At 46.4% G+C, this 23,761-nt stretch overlaps 1 protein-coding gene across 1 annotated transcript in view; it reads left to right on the top strand.

The window, feature by feature from the left end:
* LOC144169915 (uncharacterized) overlaps positions 1-23,761 on the top strand; it is a 68,937-nt gene that overhangs the window by 22,383 nt on the left and 22,793 nt on the right. The window contains exons 12-17 of the mRNA XM_077699363.1: positions 357-488; positions 2,741-2,930; positions 7,943-8,043; positions 13,123-13,151; positions 19,070-19,160; positions 20,865-22,568. Of these exons, the coding sequence (XP_077555489.1) occupies positions 357-488; positions 2,741-2,930; positions 7,943-8,043; positions 13,123-13,151; positions 19,070-19,160; positions 20,865-22,568 (2,247 nt within the window). The remainder of the gene's footprint in view (positions 1-356; positions 489-2,740; positions 2,931-7,942; positions 8,044-13,122; positions 13,152-19,069; positions 19,161-20,864; positions 22,569-23,761) is intronic.

Raw genomic sequence — 23,761 nt, 5'->3', positions numbered from 1 at the left:
ACTGATGTTGTGTAGTGAGAAGTTTGAACTTTTTTTAATGTTTGCTATATTTTATTCAGTTGATGTTTTTCGGGGCTGGAAAGGCATTGAGTGAGTTACCAAAAGCTAGTTCCTCTAAATTAAACAAGAATGCATTGTGTGTTCATGGCCCTTTAATTAAGGCGATTCACAAAACATGCGGAAATTCATCGTGCTCACAGTAGTTTCTTAGTAGAGGACCACCGAGCAGCTCATAGCCGGAGGGACCTTCCAGCCCACCCATTCCCATTGGGTTGCTGTTTGAGAAAATCGCAACAACTCGGAAAGGCGTGTTCTGGCCCACCTGAGCACCTGCCTGCCGTGGATGCTGTTCGCAGGACATGGAGAACAGAGCCCTGAGCAAGACTCTTCAGGAGAAGAACACCCAGATTGACGAGCTCAACAACAAGGTCCGGGAGCTGATGGAGAAGCTGGTTGTTTCCACCCGTCCAGCCCCCTCTCTAGTGGAGGCAAGTCATTGCGTATCGTTATATTGTTTGGGCCTGCTTTTTGTGTTCTGAGGGGGAAAGCGCATAAGTTCATTATAGGATGGGGCTATCCTTTGTGACTGAAGGAGCCAGGACTTTCGTGTTCACTCAAATCAAACTAGGAGTTTGCCTGTCTCCATCGTGTCTCAGTTGCGGTGCCATTGCCTGCCTGCCCGCCCACCCGCCTGCTTGTAAAAAAAAGAAAAAGCTTCTTCATTTTTATTTACAATAACCAGAGTGTTCCTTATAACTGGGATCACTATAAATGGGCCCGTGTAATAAACTGCGCGCGCACGTTAGTTTTGGTGAACGTTCCGCTGCTTCACTTTACCCGCAAATGACGTATGCCGCAAGAGCCACAAAAATAAACAAAATATGCCCGAAGCCAACCACATAGCAACCTACCTCTCAATCACTCTCTGTTTATCATCACCCAAATGAACGACACTTTAAAACAGAGGCACGGTCTCTATATTGTCTTTCTTCCACACCCGATGCTGCTGCACGGTCTTGCAAACCTGCTTTGAAGTAGCACGTCTGCCTTTCTTAGCCCCGAAAACACGGGTCGGTAGCCTGCGGCCCCTAGTGTGTTGTCAGAACCCCCACCACTCCCCACCCCTGATTTGCCGTCTGGCCCTCCGCCGTGTTGGCTTCATGCGACTCGGCCCTCCACCTCAAAAGGTTGCTCACCCATAATCTAGAACCATGGGTGCCATGGGAGGAAAAAAGTTTGGCTTTTGTCGGTAAGGCAACTTGAAAAAAATGCAAGCCTCCTTCCCCCCGCCCCATCTTGCGTTCGCGATGCCAAAGCCAGAAACATCCCTGCCTGCGGCTTGCTATCTCCAGATGTTTGAAAAGGGAAAGGGTGGTTGCTTATATTTATTTATTTGTTTGTTTTCGAGGGGTGAAAGTACATTCACACCTCAGGAGGAAGGCAAGAGGCTACAGCCTGACGAGGCCCTTCCTCCCAAAGTAACTTGCACCGAAGTCGGGAGCAGCACACATCACAAAATCAAATGAAAAGAAAAAAATAGAAACAATATTTTTTTATATCATGCAGAAAAGGAACAACATAGCTAGCACAATTTTCGAAGCCCAAAAAGAAAGAAAACGCTATCGTAAGAGAAATTAAAAAAAATACGCACACACATACCAGACACTAACATTTTACCGCATTAATTTACAAATAAGCAGAAAAAAAATTGAAAAAAGCGTGACATGCACACGTTTAGTAGAGCCAAACAGCTCAATTGAAAGTGAAAACATGACAATAAAGACAAGTTTAATACAGAAAGTTACTCAGCTTAACCATAAAAAAACAAGGATTATTGAAGTAAGAAACACAAACATAACACTCTTTCTACAAAAATTATACTGTCTGCTAACGCATTGTAAACTGAACATATCATTGTAACAATGCCTGAAGCAAATGGTTTTTGAACAGTTTTATGGATTTAAACTCTTTAATAAGCTCTTCAATCTCCTCGTTGTTATTTCAATAGTCTATGACCTGATATTGCTTTAACTGAATGCCATGATTCGTTCTAATTCTCAGCTTTCTATAATGTTTATTTCTTAGGGGGTACGCTGTCTGAGGTTAAGATTCTAGATTCGGAAATAGGTCAGGTGTTCATAAAATATGTGGTGGATATCCTGCATGCGTCTTAAATTAACTAAATCGTGGATTTTTTAGAGTGCCCAAGCTTCTCCACTGCTGTTCTGTACTTTCTTTATAGGATAGATTCACAACAGCCCTGATAGCATTTTTTTGTAGTACGAGTAAAGCATTCAAATTTGAATTTGCAGTATTACCCCAAATCAGAAGACAGTAGTGCAAGAGGGACTGCGCAAGAGCAAAATACAACTGCTTTTTAAGCAAACAGGGTAACAAACACTTAAGCTTCCATAAAATACCATAAAATACCCGACGGGGCTCGCGGTCTTCAGAGGGGCACCAAGAGTAAGGGCAGTTTATCACGCAAGTGCAAAGGAACACGCAAACTAAAGGGTGCCTGGATCGATCAGTGGACCTGCCAAAAAGCTGCTCTATAAACGGTATTGTGCCTTGGGCAACGGCGTTTTAAGCGCATGTTTGTGCATTAAGTTCTATGGGAGGTTATCCGGTGGTCAGAAAATCCCGCATTATATCCGGTCTCGCACTATAAGTGGTTATGTTATAAACATATTTTTGCTTGTGCGCCAACACTTGGGCCTGTTTGTGCCTTGCCTCGCAGTGGCGAAGGCAGCGCCGGGAGACTTGGGCAGCACCCCGTACCTCGACGAGCAGGCCTGCGGGTCCCATGCTGCTCCCCCTAAGCCTGGAGCGGTCGGCCTCATTGACTGGTTTGGTGGACGACCCCCTCCCCGATTTCCCAGGACAGGGCCGACTGTCGACGGTGCTTGAGGAGAGCGAGTCTTTCCAGGGTGAGGCGGTCACCTGACTTCTCGGTGGTCTTGAGAACTTTGCATGATGGGCCTCTGCGGTGCATTTTGAGACTGGACATGCTGATTGCTGCAGTGTCTGTAAAGTGCTTTACCTTAAAGTGGAGAGCTGTGAATACGAAGAGTTCCTTTGTTGCACGAGCATGCTGTGGCATGTAAGAGTTCTTGGCACCTCTTTTCCCCTTGTTGGCCTTGTGCCAATAAATGGGTAGCTATCATCATCAGTTATCTAGAATTCGCAGTGGTCGATGCAGACTCAAAGAATTCACAGTTAAACACTGCAGGGCGGGGCAGCAGTTCTGCAAACAAATTTCGATGGGAAACCAGTCGTCAGTGCACACTACCTATCAAAGATTGCTCCGCTGCGAGTTAAAGGGACATTTAAACTGTGGAAACAAGATAATCTGTCTTGGTAGGTGGAAACACCGAGAAAGCAAATGAACTCTTGGCAGGCAGCAATAGGAAACGGTGGAAATGGTTACTGCTGCCCTGTAGATTTGTCTGCACTACAATTTGAGCTGTCACAAACCGTCAGTGGGGAATTGTAAAGCAACAGAGATGAAACATCTCATGTCAGTGTTTTTCAATGCTTTTATTTCAGCCTAAACTGCAGGAATGCTGCTCGTGGAAGGTGCCAGCACTCTGAGTGCCTTTTAAATTTTGTGCAATTCCAGCTAAAACTCGAAAAGATGTGCTTTTAGAGTTGGCGATTAATGACAGGATGCTATTTGTTTTTCTATACCAGAAAAGCTGAATTTTCTTTTTTAAAATCATATCTAATATTTGACAGGTGTACGCTGTGAAAAATGAAAAGGGGGCATTTTTTTTCTCCTGGCAACCAAGAAAAAAAAAACCTCAAAGAGAAAATATTCTCCATCTGACACCACTGGTCATTCATTTTTTTAGTGACCCAACTGCCACAGCCACCCACAACCTTTCAACTTTTGATATTTGTTTCTAAGGTACTTGCGTACCGTATTTACACGATTGTAAGTCAACTCTAATGTAGGTCGACCTCCCCAAAATTGCATCTCTCAAAAAAAAAAAATGCGAGTGCAGGACGCAGCCCGTTTGAATGCTGCTGTGAACGAGCGCCAAAAGAGTTCTTCGGGCCGAAAAATTTTCCGGGGGTGACGGCCCAGGGCACTTATGACAGACAGGACGATTCAGCACAACACAGAAGTGACACAAGAACGTGCGGCAACGCGGCCACCTAGAAGATTGTACAGTCTACACCCGTTACAACGGACCCCCTGAATCCGGAAAAAAAACGTCCGCTGTAGGCGAAGTATGCAGTATCCGACGGGGGGGGTGAGGGGGGTATGAGCCTTACAGTGGGTACTTTGATTGATATTGCATGCATAGTACATACACTTTGTTTCTACACTCCTGCAGCACCTCTACACAGTGTTCGCGCGACGGCAAAGAATTGCGTAAACACCGTTTCCAAAGCTTAGCACCGGCACTTCGAAAAGGCCTAGCGCATGCGGTCAAGCGTGTAAAGACGCAAGATAAGCTGAGCAAGTAAAGCAAGAATATAATTAAGCGCAATTATAAACCAGCTATAAAACATCGGTCGTGCCCATCAGCATTAGCTAGGCTCTTTTAAATCCCCTCACGACGAGGCAGGTTTTCCCGAAACCGTTCGTCAAACAAATCAAATAGCTGTCTGACGTTCCCTCAAGGCAGCTTCCACATTTTTAGCGATTTTATTCTAATCATTGAAACAGCTGTAATGAAATAATCTGATGACGGACAGCTGTAAAATCGAAAGTTAGACCAGTTGGATTGCGCACGGTTACCGGCAGATTGCACACAATGGATGGGGAACAACCCCTACTTAAGGCATTTCTTACCTTTTTCACCGAACGGAACGGGAACGATGCATGCGTGGGAATAATAAAAGCCGAACTTCACTGAACCCGAGTTTTTTATTACATAAAAAAACTGACGAGGGCAGACTCGCCTCCAAGTGCACCACTTCGAGTATTCGATAGCCCTGTTTTCAATCTCACCGGAGTCGCGTTTATCGGCAGCGGCCTTGTTCATGACGGTAGAGCGGACACTCTGCTTAGACAGGCCTGTACTTCTGGCAATGTCAGCCTGTTTTTCCCCATGTTCAACGGCGTTAATTACGCTTAATTTATCCGACAGTGAAATCAGCTACCCTGCCGCTCATGCCGCTGGGCGCACAAAAAAAAAAAAAAAGCCACTGGCTTGGCTTGGCTGCGCCAACGACCCGGCTGCCAGCAATGTTGCCAGACATAATAGTTTTCTTGCCAAAATAAACAAAGAAAAAGCACATCGGGTGCCGGCCCCGCGGAAGTCCGCTATAAACGTTCAGTCGAAACAATTTTAGCCTAAATTTTAGTCTGTTGTAGCCGATAGTCTGCTCTAGCCGGGTCCGTTGTGAGCGGAGTGGACTCCGTTTAAAATGCATGGGGACCAGACAAGCCAACAGAAATGGTCTGTTGTAACCGGAAGGCCGTTGTTGCCGGATCCGCTGTAACGAGCGTAGACTGTACCACAAGATGAAGCCCTTCCCCATACGGTGGCGCTTCCATGAATGATTGATGCTCCCTCAAGAGCCGTATTGTGCGCGGTGCGTGCAGTAGGTGTTGAAAAAAAAAAAAACTGCTTTTGTATAAGCATGCGGAATAACCATGCGCTGTGGGTTGAGCGGGAAACTTTATTCCCAATCATGAAAACATTCACTGTTAGATGACACCCATCGAAGCTACCGGCAGCGGCACCGCCACGCGATATCAAAACAAACATGGCGGCTGACACTAGTCGCCACTCACGATTTTCTTTGCTTCGCGAGTATGTTACTCGCATCGAAGAAGCGTTTTGTTCATCTCTAATAAACAAAGTGAGTACAGTGTAGACCATTTATAACGTAACCGCTTATAGTGCGGAACTGGATATAACGCAGGTTTTTGTGACCACCGGTTTGCCTCCCATAGAACTCAATGCATAAGCATACCGCTTAAGATGAGGGTGGCCGAACCACAATACCGTTTATAGTGCGGTTTTTCGACGGGTCTGCTGATCGACCGGCGCAGCTGGGGCATTGTTTTAGGGTAGCAAAAGAAAAAAAAAGATGATGAAATCGGCCATCTGATGCAGCGCACACCCCTTGCGCTCCTCTAACTTCGACACAGAAGAAAAAAAATAGGCACCCTTTAGTTCGCGCGTACGTGATAACCACAACTGACCTTGCTTGATGCACCTCGGAAGATAGCGACCGACTCCCCGTCCGCGCGTGGCAAGTTGTGTCTATTAATCGTGAACCGCATGGCCAGTTTTCGCACACGAATTGTGCACATCGGCGTTGCGCGTGCGTTTTTTTTTTATGCTCGCGTTTACGATTCCGCGCTCGCGGTGGCTTCTTCGCGTGGCAGTGGGAGGAGCCTGACGACTTGCACCAATGGAAAGACGCGCACCTAATGGCGGGAGATTCGAAGTGCCCCGAGCTGGCTAGCCGCGCCAGAGGTGTTTAGGCTAAAGTCCCTCGATCAGACGAAGGGACTTTAGTTTAGGCTTACCACCGCCGTATTTTTTGATAGGCGCTTTCACAAGCAGCGTGGATGGCAGTTTATATTCAACTTTGCGGTCACATTATCAGCTCTTCTCTTGCATGAGCATCTTCGCTTGCACCTCGTGCGGCATTTCAGCATGCGGTTAGATGTTGTCGCTGGAGCTGCCTGCACCGCTTCACGGCCAGTGCCGACGCCATGTTGCCGCCTCTTACTGCGCCGCACACATTACGGCAGTTGTATACGCGCCGGCGTTGACTTTTCGCGAGAAATCGCTCCATGCGGTTCACGCTTTAGAACATTGTGCAAATAAGCCACCGCTCTCTCCGAACAAGCGAGCCGTGCGAAGGTTTCCATTACCAGTACGTTGCGCTGATAAGCATCCGCCTTCAGCATCGTGAACATAAGGTGGGGTAAAAAAAAATCCCGCTGGCCTTTCTTATCATGCCCTGCGGCATCTTCATAGACGCAAAAAACACAGCCATGATCTTTCAAAACACAAACACAACGGAAGTTGAAGCCGCACTCGCCGTTTGTAAGACCGCACTTTTGCTATGTGAGACCCTGCAGCAGCGGCTGATGTTAAAAATAATACGAAATAAAGACCCTGCCTTCGTTTTTAGGTGCTGTGCGTTTGGGTGATAAAAAATTTAGGATGACTTGAGAGGTAAGTTGCGATTTGGTTGAATTTGCGCACGTTTTGGTTATAGTGCGGTACCGCTTATAGTGCGGATTTTTGCGGCTCCCGCGACATACGTTATAAGCGGTCTACACTGTATTACCGAATCCCTTGAATCAATGCACGGTGCTGACGTGGGCACAATCATATCACATTCAGTACATTTCCGAACGCACTGGTGGAGGGTTAGCCGCTCGCTCTAGGTACGGTGGACAAAGCACACAGATCGAAAACGCCAACTTTCATAGTCGGCATCAGCTTTATTGACTCTAGAATGTATGCAGTCGATAAATGCTATGCTTCGACTGTAACCAGAGAAACGAGGGTGTTACGCCTTTCCCAGCTCGTAGCACCCCTGATTTCTCATCTCTTGTCGTTGCAAGCAACACAAAGTTCGATTTCGATTCTAAGTCGACCCCCCAACATTGGATTGTCAAACTTGAAAAAATGGGTCGACCTACAATCGTGTAAATACGGTACATTTTGTGGATCTGCATCCTGTGCCTTTCAAAGCCATAATCGTTCCTGGGCTAGAGATCCTTCTGTCTAAATTGAATGGTTGAATGCAGTCAGCCAGGAGAATCGTAATTCTTACTAGTTGGTAGTGGTGTTTGAATGAACAGTGCAAAATGGCATGGGCGGGGACAGAGGGGAATGCACCACAGCTATGGCCAGCGCTGTGGTGTCTCACCTTTTGTCCTCGTATCATCTTCCAATTGTTCATTGTTGGTTGGTGGCCACAAATACTAAAGGTCTTCTTTTTCTTTTCTTCGTAGCCATGTCGGAGGAGAACTTTGAGAGGGTCCTCCAGAGAGAAGAAAGGCTTCGAAGGTCAGCAGTGCCCCCTCCACTTGACAGTGTGCAGTGTAGGAGCAGCGTGAGTATTGCCAGTATATTCCTTGGCAGCTTGTGAACTCTCGTCCCATGACGTGTGTGTCTGAGGTGCAAGTAGCTATGGCCCTAAACAATTGACAATAGAATGGTGCTTGAACTTCAGCATAGCAACGTCCTGTTTTTTTCTCAGGGGTTAGTAAAGGGAAATCATGTGTAGGATACCTACAATGGGAGTTTGCATTCTGTCATTCTGCAGTGAATAAAGCTCATGTCTGCCCTTTAGATTACCTTGGTACCTTTTGGTTTGGATAAAAACCTTCAACAAAAAGAAACAAAAAAGCTTGAGTTCGAACTTTCAAGTATCACCGGTAGGCTTTTTCAAGTTTTAGTTAATTTAACATGCATGTGTCTTCAAGCACTACTAGGTGATTTGTACAGATTGGAAGTTCTTGCTCTAGAGTAGCTAGTCACTGTTCGCCCAAGATCCTGTATGCTAGCTCGCATGCTGTAGCAGAGGCTTCTTGTTGAAAGAAACAAAGCCTACTACGAAGAGTATAGCAGGCAGCAGACAGTGTGCTGAATGATAGGAAATGCACCTTTTAAGTTCTTGAATTGGTCTTGAACTACAACTAAAGTGTTTTAATGAGAAAAAGGAAAGAGGAAAAAGGAACTTTGATCATGCATGAAGCAACCAAGCACTCACAATATTGCCTGTGGAGACGGAGTGAAGCTTGACTGCAAATGGTTGCCGTACCTGTCAGCAAAACAAGTCTGTAACCTAACCTCCTATGAGGAGGCCATGCCGTCTTATACCCCTGTCAAACGTGCCTCTTTAAGTGCACTTCCATAGAGATCACTCGGCTAAAATGTCATTCGAGAGCGGCTGAACGGCAAACACGAATGACACTTTACAAAGAACTCGCTTTAAGCTGAGTGTGTTCCCCAAACACACTAACCGGGGCCAGCTTGCCGAGTGAGTAATCTCTTGAGGAGAAGTCCGAAAATCGGGAAAAACAACGAGGAACCACGAGCGTTTAGATGATAATAAGTAATGTTAGAAGGTAATTATAGACATATTGTTAACTTTTACAAAAAGAGAAGCAGCGATGAAAAACAATAAAATAACCTCTCTCTCAACGATCGCCTGGTGGGGTTTGCTCCATGGCGGCCATTCTCTGCGGCGTTCTTGTAGGTGGTTTCTTGTGGCCCCGTGATTGTGTTCCTGCTTCAGCCTTCTCTGTTATATTCCACGCTTTCAGATAATTTTCTTCAAACGATAATGCCGCTGATATTCGCTGCACAGTGAATAACAGTGAAGATATCAGCGCCGCTGCAGTCGTTGTCCCGACTCTGTTTTTCGTGGACTTGTGCGAGGCGCCGATTGCGATTTTCAACAATGCAAACACAACGAAATGTTTACATTGTTTCTCACATGGTCAAGAGGGGGAATTTCAAGTAATTTTTCGTAATATTTACACCGACTATCGTCACTGACATCGCGGCGAAGAGCACTTTATTTCGTCGTTTAGCAGCGCGCTGCCAAAGTGTCATTCGGGGAGCCCGATTGCACTCGGCTTAAGGGGGGACGCGGGTCTTAGAATGGTCAAAAATGGCCAAAATATCGATTTTGAGAAAATCCAATTTTTGGAATTATTGTACCTTCAAGCACCTGCCTTCAAAATATCAACGCGAAATTCCATCGGGAAATACTCTAAAATCATGTTTTGAAACGCCTCGAGGGCCACGAAATGCCCCGAATTGGGCAAAAGTTGCTTCAAATTCCCGCGCGCCCCGCGGGCGAAGCAGCCGACCGATCGCCGCCATCTTGGTCTTGTTTTGAAGCTTGTTTCTTTGTGCGCATTTTGCGATATCTCAAAATGGCGTCGCTTGAGTAGAACGACCCCCCTTGCCAGTTTTCCGAAGGCACCTTCTCGGCCGCCGATTGGCTAGAGCGGGCGCGCGCGGTTTGAGTTCGCCGTACGACCCCTCCCATTGGTCGGCGCGACTGCTGTCATGGCGGTCTGCTACGCTCGTCTGACGAAGTCCGCTCTTCTGGCGCCGCGCTCGCTTAGAGCAGTTTTTTTTTACAGTTTCCTCTAATTCTTCCATCGCGTACTTTCGTGAATGATGCCAGGAGACGTACGTTTGAAGAAGACGACCCGTCATGCACACGGGAAGCGAAAGCGTCGTCCGCCTATCCCAAGGTCGCGTGGTGCGACTTCGGGCCGCTCGACTCCGCCGGATGAGAATCGTTCGCCGCCTCGTATTGCCTCGCCTGCCCCATCGCCTGACCAACCACCTCCGGAATCCATACCTGGTCCAAGCACGTCCTGCCGGCTTGACACGAGGTATTACACGGCGGAGGAGATCGCCGCGCGTACGGAACAAGCGGAGAGGTCAAGTGCGGAATGGAGACCAAGTCAGCAACGCAGCGGAAATTCGACCTCCTTGAAGTGGATTTGGCGCACTCAGAGGAAGAATCCGGCACAGATTTTGTCTTAGGGGATTTTGCAATGCTGAAGGACCTTTTTGCGCACGTCAGGTGCGGCAAGTGCGGGCTGGCGGCGCCGGATTTGAGGAAGCCTGACCGGCAGTACGGCCTCGCCGTGAAGCTCGAGGTGACGTGCTCGGTTTGTGAACACCGTGTAGAACGTTTTTCCTCGCCAACGACCGAAGGATCTGGCAATATCACTCTTTTTGAAGCGAATATGAGGGCTTTGAAAAGTATTCAAAGCATCGGGAAGGGGGTGACTGCTCTGTCAGATTTTTGTGCTGGTATGAACTTGTCCCACAGAGGCCTGCACCACAAGACATTCATTCCAAGCGCACTTGAGGAAAGTGGTTCAGGTTTGCGAGGACACTGCAGCAGCCTCTGAAGCTGATAGTGTGCGTGCCATCAAGGACTTGTACTCGGACCTTGGTCAGCCGCCAAACAACGTAGATGTGATGTTTGATGGCACGTGGATGACAAGGGGATGGTTGTCACACATTGGAGTGGGCTGCATCATTGAAGTGTACACCGGCTTGGTGATTGATCATGTAGTCCTCTCTAACTTTTGCTTAGGTTGCGCCATCCGACCCAAAACTTCAGATGAGGGCTACGAAGATTGGCTGGCAGACCATGAGTGTCAGCGAAACATTGACTGTGGTGCAGGACGCATGGAGGTAGAGGCAGCCCTGATAATGTTCAAGCGCTCGCTCTCCAAGAATGGGCTGCGGTACACAACCGTGATGTCCGATGGAGATAGCCGCACCATGCACGGCTTGAAGGAAAAAGGCGTCTATGGGTTTATCCCCATAGGCCAAGAAAGTTTGCCTTTCGGCTACATTTATTTTACCCAAAAGACCCTTTTGAGGCCAACAACATGATGCATTTGCGGAAAACACACTGCGCAGTGTCCCACCACTGTATCCTCTCAAACTTCCAGCATAAAAACCGCGAATGAAATAGCCTCACCAAAGAACAAAAAAAGGGGGGGCACCTAAAGCAAGTTTCACCCTCACACTTTTGCCGTGCACAATATTCTGGGTACCACAGTGCACTGTAATAGATGATGGCACTTCACGAAGGACTGTTGCAGTTTTCACGACGCCAGCAAGACGCCACCAGATTTCACAAAGCTAACAAAATGCCAACAGATTCGAAGTCGATAAATTTTGCTAAATTCCTGATGGGGTCCGTTACTTGGCCTTTTGTATCTCCAGTTCTAGTTGGCATTTTTGGAATCCAAAGACAGATTTGAAAATGGGAAGAACATGTCTTTGTTACTGGGAAATTTTGAAGCTACACTACTGACGGTTCATCTCATAACACATGGCCAAACTTCAAATGCAGTTTTCTCAGTTTCATATTTTTGGTCACTTCCCTCAGCCTTACGCAGCTTTTTGGAAACTTCTTTTTGCTTCATAAGGTCAATCTTGGTACCATTTTTTTCAGTACAGCCTGAGGCAGCCGATGACATTCTTAGTTTTTCTGTTTAGGCTACGCATAAATAATGACTTGCAGTTATATTGATGAGCCAAAATATCCAATACTGCCATTTTTTGTACTTGACATATTTTTTTAGGATGCCGTGACTTTAGAGAAAAACGAAGAATGTCATCGGGTATGGGAACTCTCTGGCTATCCATTCATGTAATTAAAAGCGACAAAATGCAATGCGAAAGTTCATTAAAGCTGCGTAAGAAATTACCTAATTGTGCCTTAGACTTTGTATCATAACTTTTGAACTAACAGCACCAGCTCAAATATAATTGCATATTTGAAATCTACAGAGAAAAGCACATCCGTGCGCAAATTTTCATAAGTTTCTACCCATAAATAAAAAAGTTAGTTTTAAGACCCTCGTCCCCCCTTAAGTGCACTTAAGTAGGCACGTTTGACAGGGGTATTACTGTAATACCCCTGTCACGTGAGCACTTTCAATCGCGATTGGAGTGAATCGCGATCGAGTTTTCGAGCGCGCTCGACGCACTGCCGCTGCTACATGGCACATTTCAATCGCAATCGAGAAGTTGCACGGGTTGCACTCGTGTACGCTAGCTGGCGCTAACAATGTACTTGTGGCCGGCGTCTGGTAACTTCGTGCGGTCGTAGGTATACGTAACTATGTAAATATTACCTCCCGCTTATTTGGGTCAAGTTATTTGACACAATTGGTGGCGCTAGTTGAAGTTGTCACATTCTGTGTCATTACTCAGCAGGGACGAGAGTATCCCCGCTTTCGTTGATTGCGCTTGGAAGCCTCGATCGCGCTTGAGAAACCAGGATTGAGTTCAAGCGGGATCGAGCTCTATCGCGATTGAAACTGCCGTGTAGCAGAGGCCCGATCCGAATTGCGCTCGATCCGGATCGACTCAATCGCGATTGAAAGTGCCCGTGTGACGGGTATTACATGTCTCAAGCAAATACCCTTTGAACATTGGTTTGACACAAGTTGGCTCAACTCTACACAACAGCGCAATTTTTTGAGCTTCATAGCCACTTTAGTGCAGAGCAAACCGGTTTAACAGCTGAAAGAAAGAACGGTTTGAGCTCAGTTGATTTGAATTGCCAGTACCACTAATTTTGAAGCCTTGCTTTTCTCGCATAGACTTTGCTTATTTTCTTCTTTCTTTCCAGGAATGTACCAGCACTACTTGCGCTGAAAGGTGAGTTACTGCGGACACATTTTCTCTTGGGGGAAAAAAACTGACTTTTAAGATTCCCTGACAGGCATAGAGATGTGAATGCAGACAGGGCACTTAAATGAAGGTCTGTAAAAAGAAAAAAGCTGATCGTACATCACAACACTTAGTTTGTTACCTTAGCTTAAGGGAGGACACTGCTCTTAAAAAAAAAAAAACTTTTTTAATTTTTAAGTAAACTTTGTAAAACTAGTCGGTCTTGGTGCTTTTCCCCCACAGATTTCAAATATGGCATTATTTTTTTTGTTCATCAATTAGTTCCCGAGATAATTAGGTTTGTTAACCATTTTTGGAGGAACAATAGACAAAAGAGTGTTGGTCATAAAACTAGTCTTTACATTTTCCAACACTAAGAACCCTGGTAAGGGCAATAAGAGAATTAGTTTTTTGACGCATTGTTTGGAACTAATTTTACAGCTCATTAGACCTTGGTGGCACCAGTGGCAAGGAACCATTTTGAGTGCCCATTTCAAACACTGAATTTTAATGAGCTGTAAAATTAGTTCCAAGCGCGATGCATCAAAAAACCGATTCTCTTATTGCACTCACCAGGGTTGATAGTGTTGGAAAATGTAAAGAGTAGTTTTATGACCAACACTCTTTTGTCTCTTGTTCCTCCAAAAAGGGCAATTACCTCTGATTATCTTGGGAACTAATTGACAAACTAAAAAAATAATGCCATATTTGAAATCAGTGGGGGAAAAACAGCAAGACGGACAAGTTTTACAAAGTTTGGTTACAAATTAAAAGAAATTGTTTTAAGAGCCATGTCCCCCCTTAATTTAGCAAAATGCGTATGCTGAGCATGACTGTAAATTTATCACTTCAGCTGTGGTAACAACACGATCAAATAATGCTTGAGGTCAGGAACTGTTTCGTGAACGCACTATTGTTCAGACTTCAGGCAAAAACATGTCAGTGTGTCAAATTGAAAAACGGAACTTAACGAACAATCCTATGCTTCTTCCACACCTATATCATGGCTGCTCGTTGAAATAGCACTGCTTCAATTGAGCGTCCGCGATTACTTATCCTATGTCCATGCATATGATACATTCGATTGGTTTGACTTTCATTGAGAGCACTAGGTGTAGTGTGTATGCTTACCGATGGTGCATGCTTACCGGTAATACTTTTGACAAAAGCTTGTCTGAAACTAGTCTGTCCAGTTGCGGGAGAAGCACAAGCTCCACGAGTTTCTGCCGGGTTTCTGTTCTTTGTCACTGGCATGCCAGGAACTTGTTTTGGCGACACTTTGCCAGATTGCAACGTTGTCTGCTGCAGAACTTCTTCGAATCCTGGCAGTTGATGGATTATGCGGCTACCAGGCTTACGACTTTGCCGCGGTTATTTCATGAGTGTAAACAAATAATTATAGACTATGAATAATGGGAGTGCAATTGGCATTTAAAAAGAGGATGCCAAGTAACATAGGCTAATTCAGAGTTTTTACCGCAACTTGCATCATGGATCGTTTGTTTCTTCAGCGTGTTAAAAGAAAAAAACACAAATTTGGTTCATTCGAAAGATTGCCTCGTTAAAGCCATGCTGACACCACTTTTAACGCAAACTTCGCTCAAATAAGCGACATAATTAGGAAAAAAGGGAATGACCATGCGACCCACTAGCTCATTTCCCGCAACAGAACCTATGATGTCATACTAGAATGCTCTGCGATTGGCGGAGGCCGGCAAAAGCAAACGCAAGTTAGGCAGGGCTTGCCAGTTTGCATAGTGAGCTATATGCCCGTGAAAGATAGTGCACATGTGACATTTCTTTTATGACACTGAGAACGGTGGAGTAAACGGCTGAAGTTCCGAACGAACACGCAAACATGTATGTGAATGCGTACGAAACTACCGCCGGCTGAGCTGGACATCTCGCCGTCGCGCAGACGAATTTTAGGGTTCGAGGCTCATTAGGGCCAATGAACCGTTCTAGCACGCACAGCCGCGACCTTGCTTGGTATCTTAATCCTTTGACAGGAAGTTGGCGTCATATCGCCAACTAGCAAAGGTAAAAATAGAAACGAGGGGAGTAAGGAACAGCAAGCAGCGACGAGATTGTGCCCCTTGTTGCAGTTTCGGAATGGTGGTCGTGCTGGCTTGCTGCTGTCGTTACAAGCTCGGTTTCAGTTTACAACCACTGAAAACTTCAGTTTGTTCGAGTACTTTACAATGAAATTTCGTTGCTGCGTCCTGAAATGCCCATGTAGTATGGGCAAATCGTTGAGGGAGTGCGACATCCCCGCCGGTGAGGAGATCTCCTTTCATGTGCTACCCAACGACGAACCTCGGCGAAGCAAGTGGCTACATTTTGTGAACTTTGCAAACGGAGGAGAAATAGAGCTAAAAGAAGTAAGAGTGTGCTCGCTTCATTTCCGACGAAGTGATTACGGCAGGGACCCTTACGTTAGCTCACTCCTGGGACTTGCCGCCGCTCACCGCCGACTTCGTCAAAGCGCTCTGAGCTTGGAAAAAAAAAAATACCGTACACACCGCGCATTGACGCTCGTATCTTTGTGGTCAGAGCAGAGAGCTCGCGCGAACGGCTTTCCCATAAACGACGCTGGCCAACTGGCATAAGCGATACTGCTACTGAAATTGAACTATTATTAACCGTAATAAAAATACGGCACATACGTGCCGTCCGTCGCGACGGGGCTGACGAGGCAGCGGTGCTGACGGCTGGGCGTTCGTCTGTTGTGAGTATCGCGGAATGGTCGCAGGTCGCTTTCCGGTCCATCCGTGTATCCCACAACTCCTGCCGCTCGTGCACTTGGAAGCATTGAGCATTCAAGTGGTGGGAGGTTGTTAAATGCAAGCCCAAGCTCCTCGGCAAGAGCTTTGTGGTTCAGATCAGGCGATTCCATCACTAGGGCAGCGGGTGTACTAGGTTTTACTAGTATTTTTAAAATGGCCGCCATCTGTGTTTCGGCACGAGTTCCGGTTCCTGTTTATTTCCACGTGTGGGTGCTATATGGAGTCAACATACTATCTGTTTAACGTGCCGGCTCATGACTCCATTGGTCATGTCACGAAATGTACAATTTAGCGGGAGATTTAAAAGTTTGGCTTAAATTGCCTTATTTCTCAGTGAAAAAATCATCGTTTGCTTCCGGGAACGTGCTTGGGGTACTATAAAACACCTAATCTTTCAAATAAAACAAACTTTTGTTTTGTCTTCATGGCTCCTTTAAGACTTGAAATTGGAAGTTTAAATTGATTGTTGCTCAGAATGCTGTTCTTTGAGCTGTTGTAGACTTTCTTTTTTTTTTTTTATGCTTCTTTGTGGTGTCCTCCTCAATGGGAGGTTGTGGAGATAGTATGTCGTAGTAAGAAAAATGTTTGGTCACCACTGCGCAGAATTTCTATCTGTTCGTTGGAAAGGGAGAATTTCATTGTTTTAGACTGAAACTGCTGATATTGCTGATACTCTTTCGTTACCGCAGAAAAATAGCCAATTTTGAGTGCTTCCAGAACACATTTTTCTCTTGAGCTACTGGACACATTTAGCATTGCTATGCATGAAATTGTAGCTTGTAGATTGCACTTTCAAACGCACTCAGCAGTTTCGTGAAAGGTACAATTATTTAGTTTATTAGTCAAGTAAACACATAAAACCCGCCGCGGTGGCTCAGTGGCTAAGGCGTTGCGCTGCTGAGCACAAGGTCGCGGGTTCGATTCCCGGCCGCGGCGGCCGCTTTTCTCTGATGGAGGCGAAAAGCAAAAACGCCCGTGTGTACGAGATTTCGGCGCACGATAAAGATCCCCAGGTGGTCAAAATTAATCCGGAGCCCTCCACTACGGCGCGCCTCATCGCCTGCGTTGCGTCGGTGCGTTAAACCCCACAATCAAAGTAAACACATAAAAGTATACACAGAATAAATATAGGTGATTGCACTGAGCCTAAAAATTATTTTAGTAATTCTAAGATAAGAAATTGTTCCCACATTCCTAAGCTGATTCAATATATGCATCAGCACTGTACACAAGTTTTGGATTTTTGCGGGCCCACCAACCTAGTGGCCCTTACGGCTGTGCCACTCTGCGATGCCGCTCGAGAGTAGGCTGGTGTCTCTACAATTTACATCGAAGTATACTTGCTTGTGTCCTCACACAAAATCCTTGTAACTTCAGGAGTAAAAAACAAATTACTCCCACCTCCCCTCGTGGGAACCCCTGTGTAGATGCGACGCATAGGGGGTTCCGTTGTTTCCGTTAGGTTGATTCTCCCATCGCGTGAAACGTGCCGTGAACCCCATGCCGCGGCTATGACGCAACGTGGTGCGGCTATGACGCAACACAATCCAACACAATACACTTTAATCCAATCCGATCCAATCCAAATCCAAGCCAAGCCAGTCGAATCCAATCCAATGCCCCTCGCGAGAGAGTGTTCGCTATCGGAGAGGAGAGGTGGTGAGCGGCGAAGAGCGCAGCTCGCGCGGCGAGGAGAATGGGGGAGGGGTGTGGACGGACAACGACAACGCCGTATGGAGGGACAAGGCGAGTGAATGAGATGCCATCGCATCTAAAATTTAGCACTCTTGAGAAGGGGCGTGCGTCGCTCTGCGCCGCTAATCTTATATGGGCACCAGGCTATCTTGAAGGTGGTAATGTGATATGGCGTTGTGCATTTAGCAAAATATCCCTGCTGCACATTGTCCAGACCCTACACATGAAAGTACTACTGCAGTCAGATATTAAGCACGTTTTGTTTATAAATACAGTGCAAAGTCAAAAACGAACCTTACCTGACAGCACCTGTCGAAGTCTGAGGCTGTTGAATGGGAGCGTCTTCATCAGGACTTCTATCTGATTAATCCACATCGTTGCTGGAGTCGTCACTGCTGTTGGTGGTGCAAAAAAAAAATCGGCAGCAACAGTGGCCAAAGGCCCTGAAACAGCTGTCCGCCTGTCTGCCTTTGCGGAGCGCGCAGTGAAATGGGACGCCATTTTTCACACAACTCGCCACTACCTTGGGTTCAAATTTCACTCCTGCCTACGCACGCGGAATGTAAACAAACAATAATAAAAACGAAAAAGGAGTTGTCAATAAATCGCCCAATGGCATTAGTTGTCTGCAAGGCACCTTTTTGAGCTGTCGGGGGATGTTTGAAATCTTTACAACTACGTGTTAATGGCCTATGGCGTGGTAAGGAAAGAGTTGAAAAATGTTTAGTGAACACTGTGCGGAATTATTATCTGTTCATTGTAAGGGGACAATTCCATTCTGTTCTAGGGTGAAACTGCCCATATTGCATTTACCTAATTCTAACGTGCTTGAAATTGGGATGCGACCATTATTTCTGTAGTGAGAAACTCGCACGCTAAATGCACAAGGATTGAGTTTTTTCTTCCTCTATAAGTGTACGCCACGGAATTCAAACTCTGGAGCGAAACAACGGGAATTTTTGATCAGTGTTATTTCAGCTGAATTAACACTATCTGCTTTGAAGGAGGTGTGGGCAAGCTTGTAAACTGCCAGCTCTATCTTTCTTCAGGGTCTCAAAGATAGCACACCAGCTGGTGGAGCACTTTTTGTGCCACCAGCTGAAGAACTTGCAGCTGTAAGGTGTACGTGTTCCCGCTGATAAAGTGGAACAGGGGTTGTTGCCTGTCACTTGCAGGGCACCAAAAACTAACAAGATGCTGCGCCTTGTGTCACTCTGATACTTAAAACAAAATGTGAGGCTTTTGCTGAATGGTTTTCTATGTATGCCCTGTTTAACTGCAGTTTCGCGGGAAAGAAAGTTTAAAATCCAGGTGAAGGCAGTAAATGTTTGTAAATTGGGTTTGTACGATTTCCAGGCCAATTTTAGCCAAACCGCTGCTAATGGCTGGCTTGTTGCTTTGTGTTTGTGTTTTTCTCGTCATCAGGATCACGTTCCTGGAAAATGAGGTTGCGATCCTGACGAAAGAACTTGAGGAGCTCAAGGAGCTGACAACGCTGGAGCGCCTTTTGTGCAGCGTAAGCCAATTCTGTTCTGGTGACGTTTCTTGCCTTGTTTTCTAGGTGCACCGTACTTCTAAGCAGTCTTTTGCTGTATGGCTTCTTCTTCTGTACCTGCCTTATTATGTGGTTCATAAAACGTGCTGCAAAACCAAGATATAAAGAAATTTTGCCTGGCTAGTTATTCAGTCAAGGTGCTTCCCCTTTAATGTGTAGTGTAAGAAACATCGCTAAAAGAGAAACTGTCGTAAGCACCAAATGAATAGGTTTCTAGAACATGGAATAATGAGAAATCGTGAAAGTTTGTTGGTACTTACCCTGTAGTCAGCAGCTCTGCCACATGCAACACTCCAAACCTCTGGTTGACACTGGGACTGTGCGGCATAGGGTGACAAATAAGCAAGACTTTACAGAACAACGCACCCTTCGAATCCACTTGCTCGCCAAGTGTGCCACACATCATACTAGAGTCAAACCCCACGGTAACGAAATCCGACGAGTACGAAGTTGTTGCGACAACGAAATATTTTCAGATAACCGGCAAACCGGCATTTCATCTACCCACTTCAGGCGAATAATATTGAAGAAGTGTCCAAATGCATTTTTTGCAGACCTAGATTGCGCTAACTGCCACAGTGCAACAGGCTCGCATTGCTGTCGCCATATTTGTTTGCAAAACAGATTGTGCTTCGCAGAGACACCCCCAGGGACTGACACCATTTTGGATAATGTTGTGACCAGTGGTGACTCGTGGCATGGCTTTGGCTTCGGCTACGCTAGCCAGTTGTGGCGATCGGCACGTTTGCTCTCGATGATATGCCTCTGCAAGACCAAAGGCGGAAGTTTTCATCGCTACAAGACAGAGCAGCCATCATTTCCCAAGTCAGTGGCCCAAGTGGCGGAAGGGAGGATAGCGTGAACAAGTTTGAAACCACGGGAAGCTTACTTTACCATTTTTAATAGCAAAGCTTCCACACTTTAATGGCACGTGCGCAAAACAAAACAGTAATGGCTGCAGCCTTTCTGGACTTCAAAAAGCAGTGCTCACTTGGTTTTGTGAATGACATTGGAACGACAAGATGCCACTGTCTGGCAAAATTCGTCGTAAAATTTGCAAAATTAGCAAAATGCAAGCGAAGTTGGACTTCGCTTGCATGCTTGGGCATGCTCGGTGTTGAGGACCCAAGAGAAAAACGCTCAGAGAAGGCAATCCTGTGGGATGTTTTGAAAACGTTTGACATGATTTGGCCGTTTTTAGGCTCGCACGACGACTAGCAATGGACCACTTCTTGTAGTGCGAGAGCTGAGCTGTGAAGTTGGTAAGGCTCAAAAAGTAAAATAACCGACCTTCGGAAATAAATATTCAGTTTATGAGCAATTTTTCTATTGTTTATGTTTCATTCTCACGTCAACGAAATTCTCAAAATAGTGGATTTTTAGGCTTTCTTCGGTGGTTTTGTTATTGTGGGGTTCGACTGTATATGCTACCACCTATCAGCCAAGCAAGCAGAAGCTATGGTACGTCGCGTAAAGTAACCACACTGAGAACGCATGCATTCATCCATACTCGGGCAGGCCTTGTTTTTGTGCTTCGTTTCCTCAACATGTCTGCTAGATATTTTTGTACTAGCTGCATACTGTTCAGTGCTTGCTCACTTTGATGGTTCTCCAGAAGTGCGGACTGGCAGCACTAACTCGCTGACATTTTTCTACCTCTTGTAGACGTCCAGGCGTCCTGTTGGGGCAACACCAGACCAGCAAGTCGACACGGCGGAAGGAACGCCAGCTTCACAGTGTGGGCGGCTGAATGCGTGCTGTGTCAAGACGCTGCTTGCTTCCAGCCGAAGGATGGATAGTGCAAGCCGTCAGGGCAGCACTTTCTTCAGTCCTCTCGGTAATAGTCTCACACTGCCTGCAAATGGTGATGACAGCTCCTCTACAGTCAGCGGTAGCCCGAAAGAGCAGACGTCAAAGCAGCACGTACCGAGCATCACCCCGTGTAGTATCTGGCGGCAGTCGGTGAAAGCGGCACTCTGGACATGTGAGCAGTCTCCCGCACTCCCTTCTGGTTCCACCGAGGAACGTGGAATTAAAGGAACACAGCAGAGTTCCAGTCCTTGCACACCTGACTCCACTGAAGGAGCTATGCTGGTTTCGTGTGCCACCAACAGTCTTGGAAGGACGCCAGGCGAATCCAGGGATGTTGAAACCAATACTGGGCTTTCCTTTGTGACGGCGGTAGAGTGCAAGGGACTTCTGGACACTCCAGTTTCTGGTCAACTCCGTTGGGAACGGCTTGTGGAATGCGGTGTTCAAACAGAGCACATTGTCGAATGTGCCCTCGCAAGCTCAGGTGTTCAAACGTCCCCGTCTCCCGTGAGAGAACCCTCGGCTCTACACACAGTTGTTTCCTGTGGGGTGCAAGCTTTCCCAGCTGTGGAAAACTGTTCGTCTCAAGTCAACCGATCCTTAGCAGACGGGCATCTTGTAGACGCTGGAACCGAGACTGCCGTACAAGGGCGCGATGGTGCTTCTCAAGTCAACCGCTCCTTAGCTGAGGAGTACTGTGTGGATGCCGGCGCCCAGGCTGTGAGCCAAGTAGCCAATTTCGCGTCGCAAGCGAATTTGGAGTTCAGCAGAAGTGAGTCAACAGACTGTGGCGTGCAGTGTGAGCCACCAGGGGCAGCAGCTCCCAACACGGCAGACTGCGGCGTGCAGGCCACACTGTCCACAAAAGACTGTGCAACACAAATGCGGCACATTTCGCACTGTCATCTCGCAGACCGCCAGGTGCAAGCAGTGCCACATACACGAGATAGCTCGACGGAGCCAGGAGAGCAGCACCTCAAGTATGAACTGCTAGACAGTGGTGTGCAGACTGATCCTTCACGTCCACTTCACGACAAGGCAGTGCAGTCTGAAACCTTTGCCGTGCAGTGTGTCGGCCGCGGAGTGCAGGTTTCATTTTCAACCGGGGAGCCTGCTCCCTTTGCTAGAAGGGGCTGTGTAGACGCTGCAGTCCAGGTCTCATTGGGTGTAAGCAACGACCGTGGGATCCAGTCCTTCGGCCACGATGTTTCAGGCCCAAGCGCATCGGAGGTTGTGCCGTCTGCACCAAGGCGCATTCTGCAGACACCAGTCTCTGCAACGCCTTCGGTCATGGAATCGACACCCTGCAACAGCAGCACGCTTTCAACGACAGCTGCCAACAGCAGCTGCCCTTCGACAACTGGTTCCGTGCGGTATGCGCGATTCATGCGTCAGGTTAACATCTTCGCTCCAATCAAGGATGATGAAGCGGAACAGCCTCCTGGTGATGAATCGGCAACGGCTGGTAGCCCAAAATACTATCCATACAGGCAGTATCTTGCCTTTCAGAAACAGGCAAACGTGGCTTGTGCGCCACTGCAGCAAAGGAAAAAGAAGGTATGAACTCTCTCGTACATCATTGCTTGCATTCAATTGTGGCCCTGTAAGTCTTCACGGTTAAAAAAAAATATATATTTTATTTGCATTCGGGCAAGGATAAAAAAATAGCATGTGTAGTAGTCTTTCCCTTTCCTGCATCGCTTACCTTTTGAGACATTTTGCAGCTTTTTCCCGATACATTTTGGCACGTCTTCCACTTATCACTTGAACTCACTTTCTTCCTGTCAGTTTTGCATCATTGATTGGCTTTTTTGCCTTTGTATTTTCGAGAAATACCACCCACTGTGGAAAGTCGTGTGCGTGTCTACAACTTGAAGCGGTGTCATTTCCTACTACCGAGCAGCTGATATTTTTAGGGTTGAGAGACACAACAAACCAGTGAGTGGGGATCATGCCACTAGGCTATGAGGGCATGCCAGTGAAAATTAATAGCTAATTTCTTCTTTCATGCTATGTGTTGCCCCCAGCACACCAAATTTTCTTCTTAGAACTTGTGTGGTGCGTGTCAGTCTCATGAATGATCATTTTTTTGTTGCCCCGGGGAATTGTGATAATCAGTTGTCAGGATAGATATACACAAAACGTTGAAACACTTGTAGGATATGTCACCAAATGAGGTGCATGTTGCTTTCCCAGTGAGGAAAGCAATGGGTTGGGAAAATGAGCCCCGAGCTAGACAGGCTTATTGAGCAGCTAGACAAGACCCAAGGCTAAGCAGCAGACTAGCTTTTTTGTTTCATGCAGTGTGTCGAACAGAAAAAAAGTATTGGTTCGGTTTTGGTTCGGGCTAAGGAGAATTTATTTCGTTCTAGTTCAGTATCTATTGCCTAAGTGCGAAAATAAAAGTTTGTAGTTTAAGCCGACCATAAAAACAAAATCCAATTTTGGTGCATTCAAAAGCTTGCTTTTTCCCGATAAAAGTTGCACAACTTTACAGACAATAGTTAGCAATTAGGGCAGATACTAGGGAAAAGAGGTGAGGTAGTGACGATTTATGAGCTACTTTCCCACCACGAAGGGTCAGGCTGTCTGTGGAAATAAATTCGCCCACTTCCCTTCGTTTATTTTTGTTGAAATCGCAATCTTCTCTCTGAAATCATCCATCATCGTGAACATTAAACCCCTAGAGTAGGGCGTGCGTACCGGTTAGTCCTTTCCGTACATTAGCAGGAGATGTGTTTAAATACCAG

Source organism: Haemaphysalis longicornis, unplaced genomic scaffold, assembly GCF_048455015.1.
Source record: "Haemaphysalis longicornis isolate Haplotype H1 unplaced genomic scaffold, Haemaphysalis longicornis Haplotype H1 scaffold_2, whole genome shotgun sequence".
In the NCBI taxonomy this organism is placed as follows: domain Eukaryota; kingdom Metazoa; phylum Arthropoda; class Arachnida; order Ixodida; family Ixodidae; genus Haemaphysalis; species Haemaphysalis longicornis.
The sequence above is the reverse complement of the archived record's forward strand: the minus strand, read 5'-3'. Positions and strand labels throughout refer to the sequence as shown.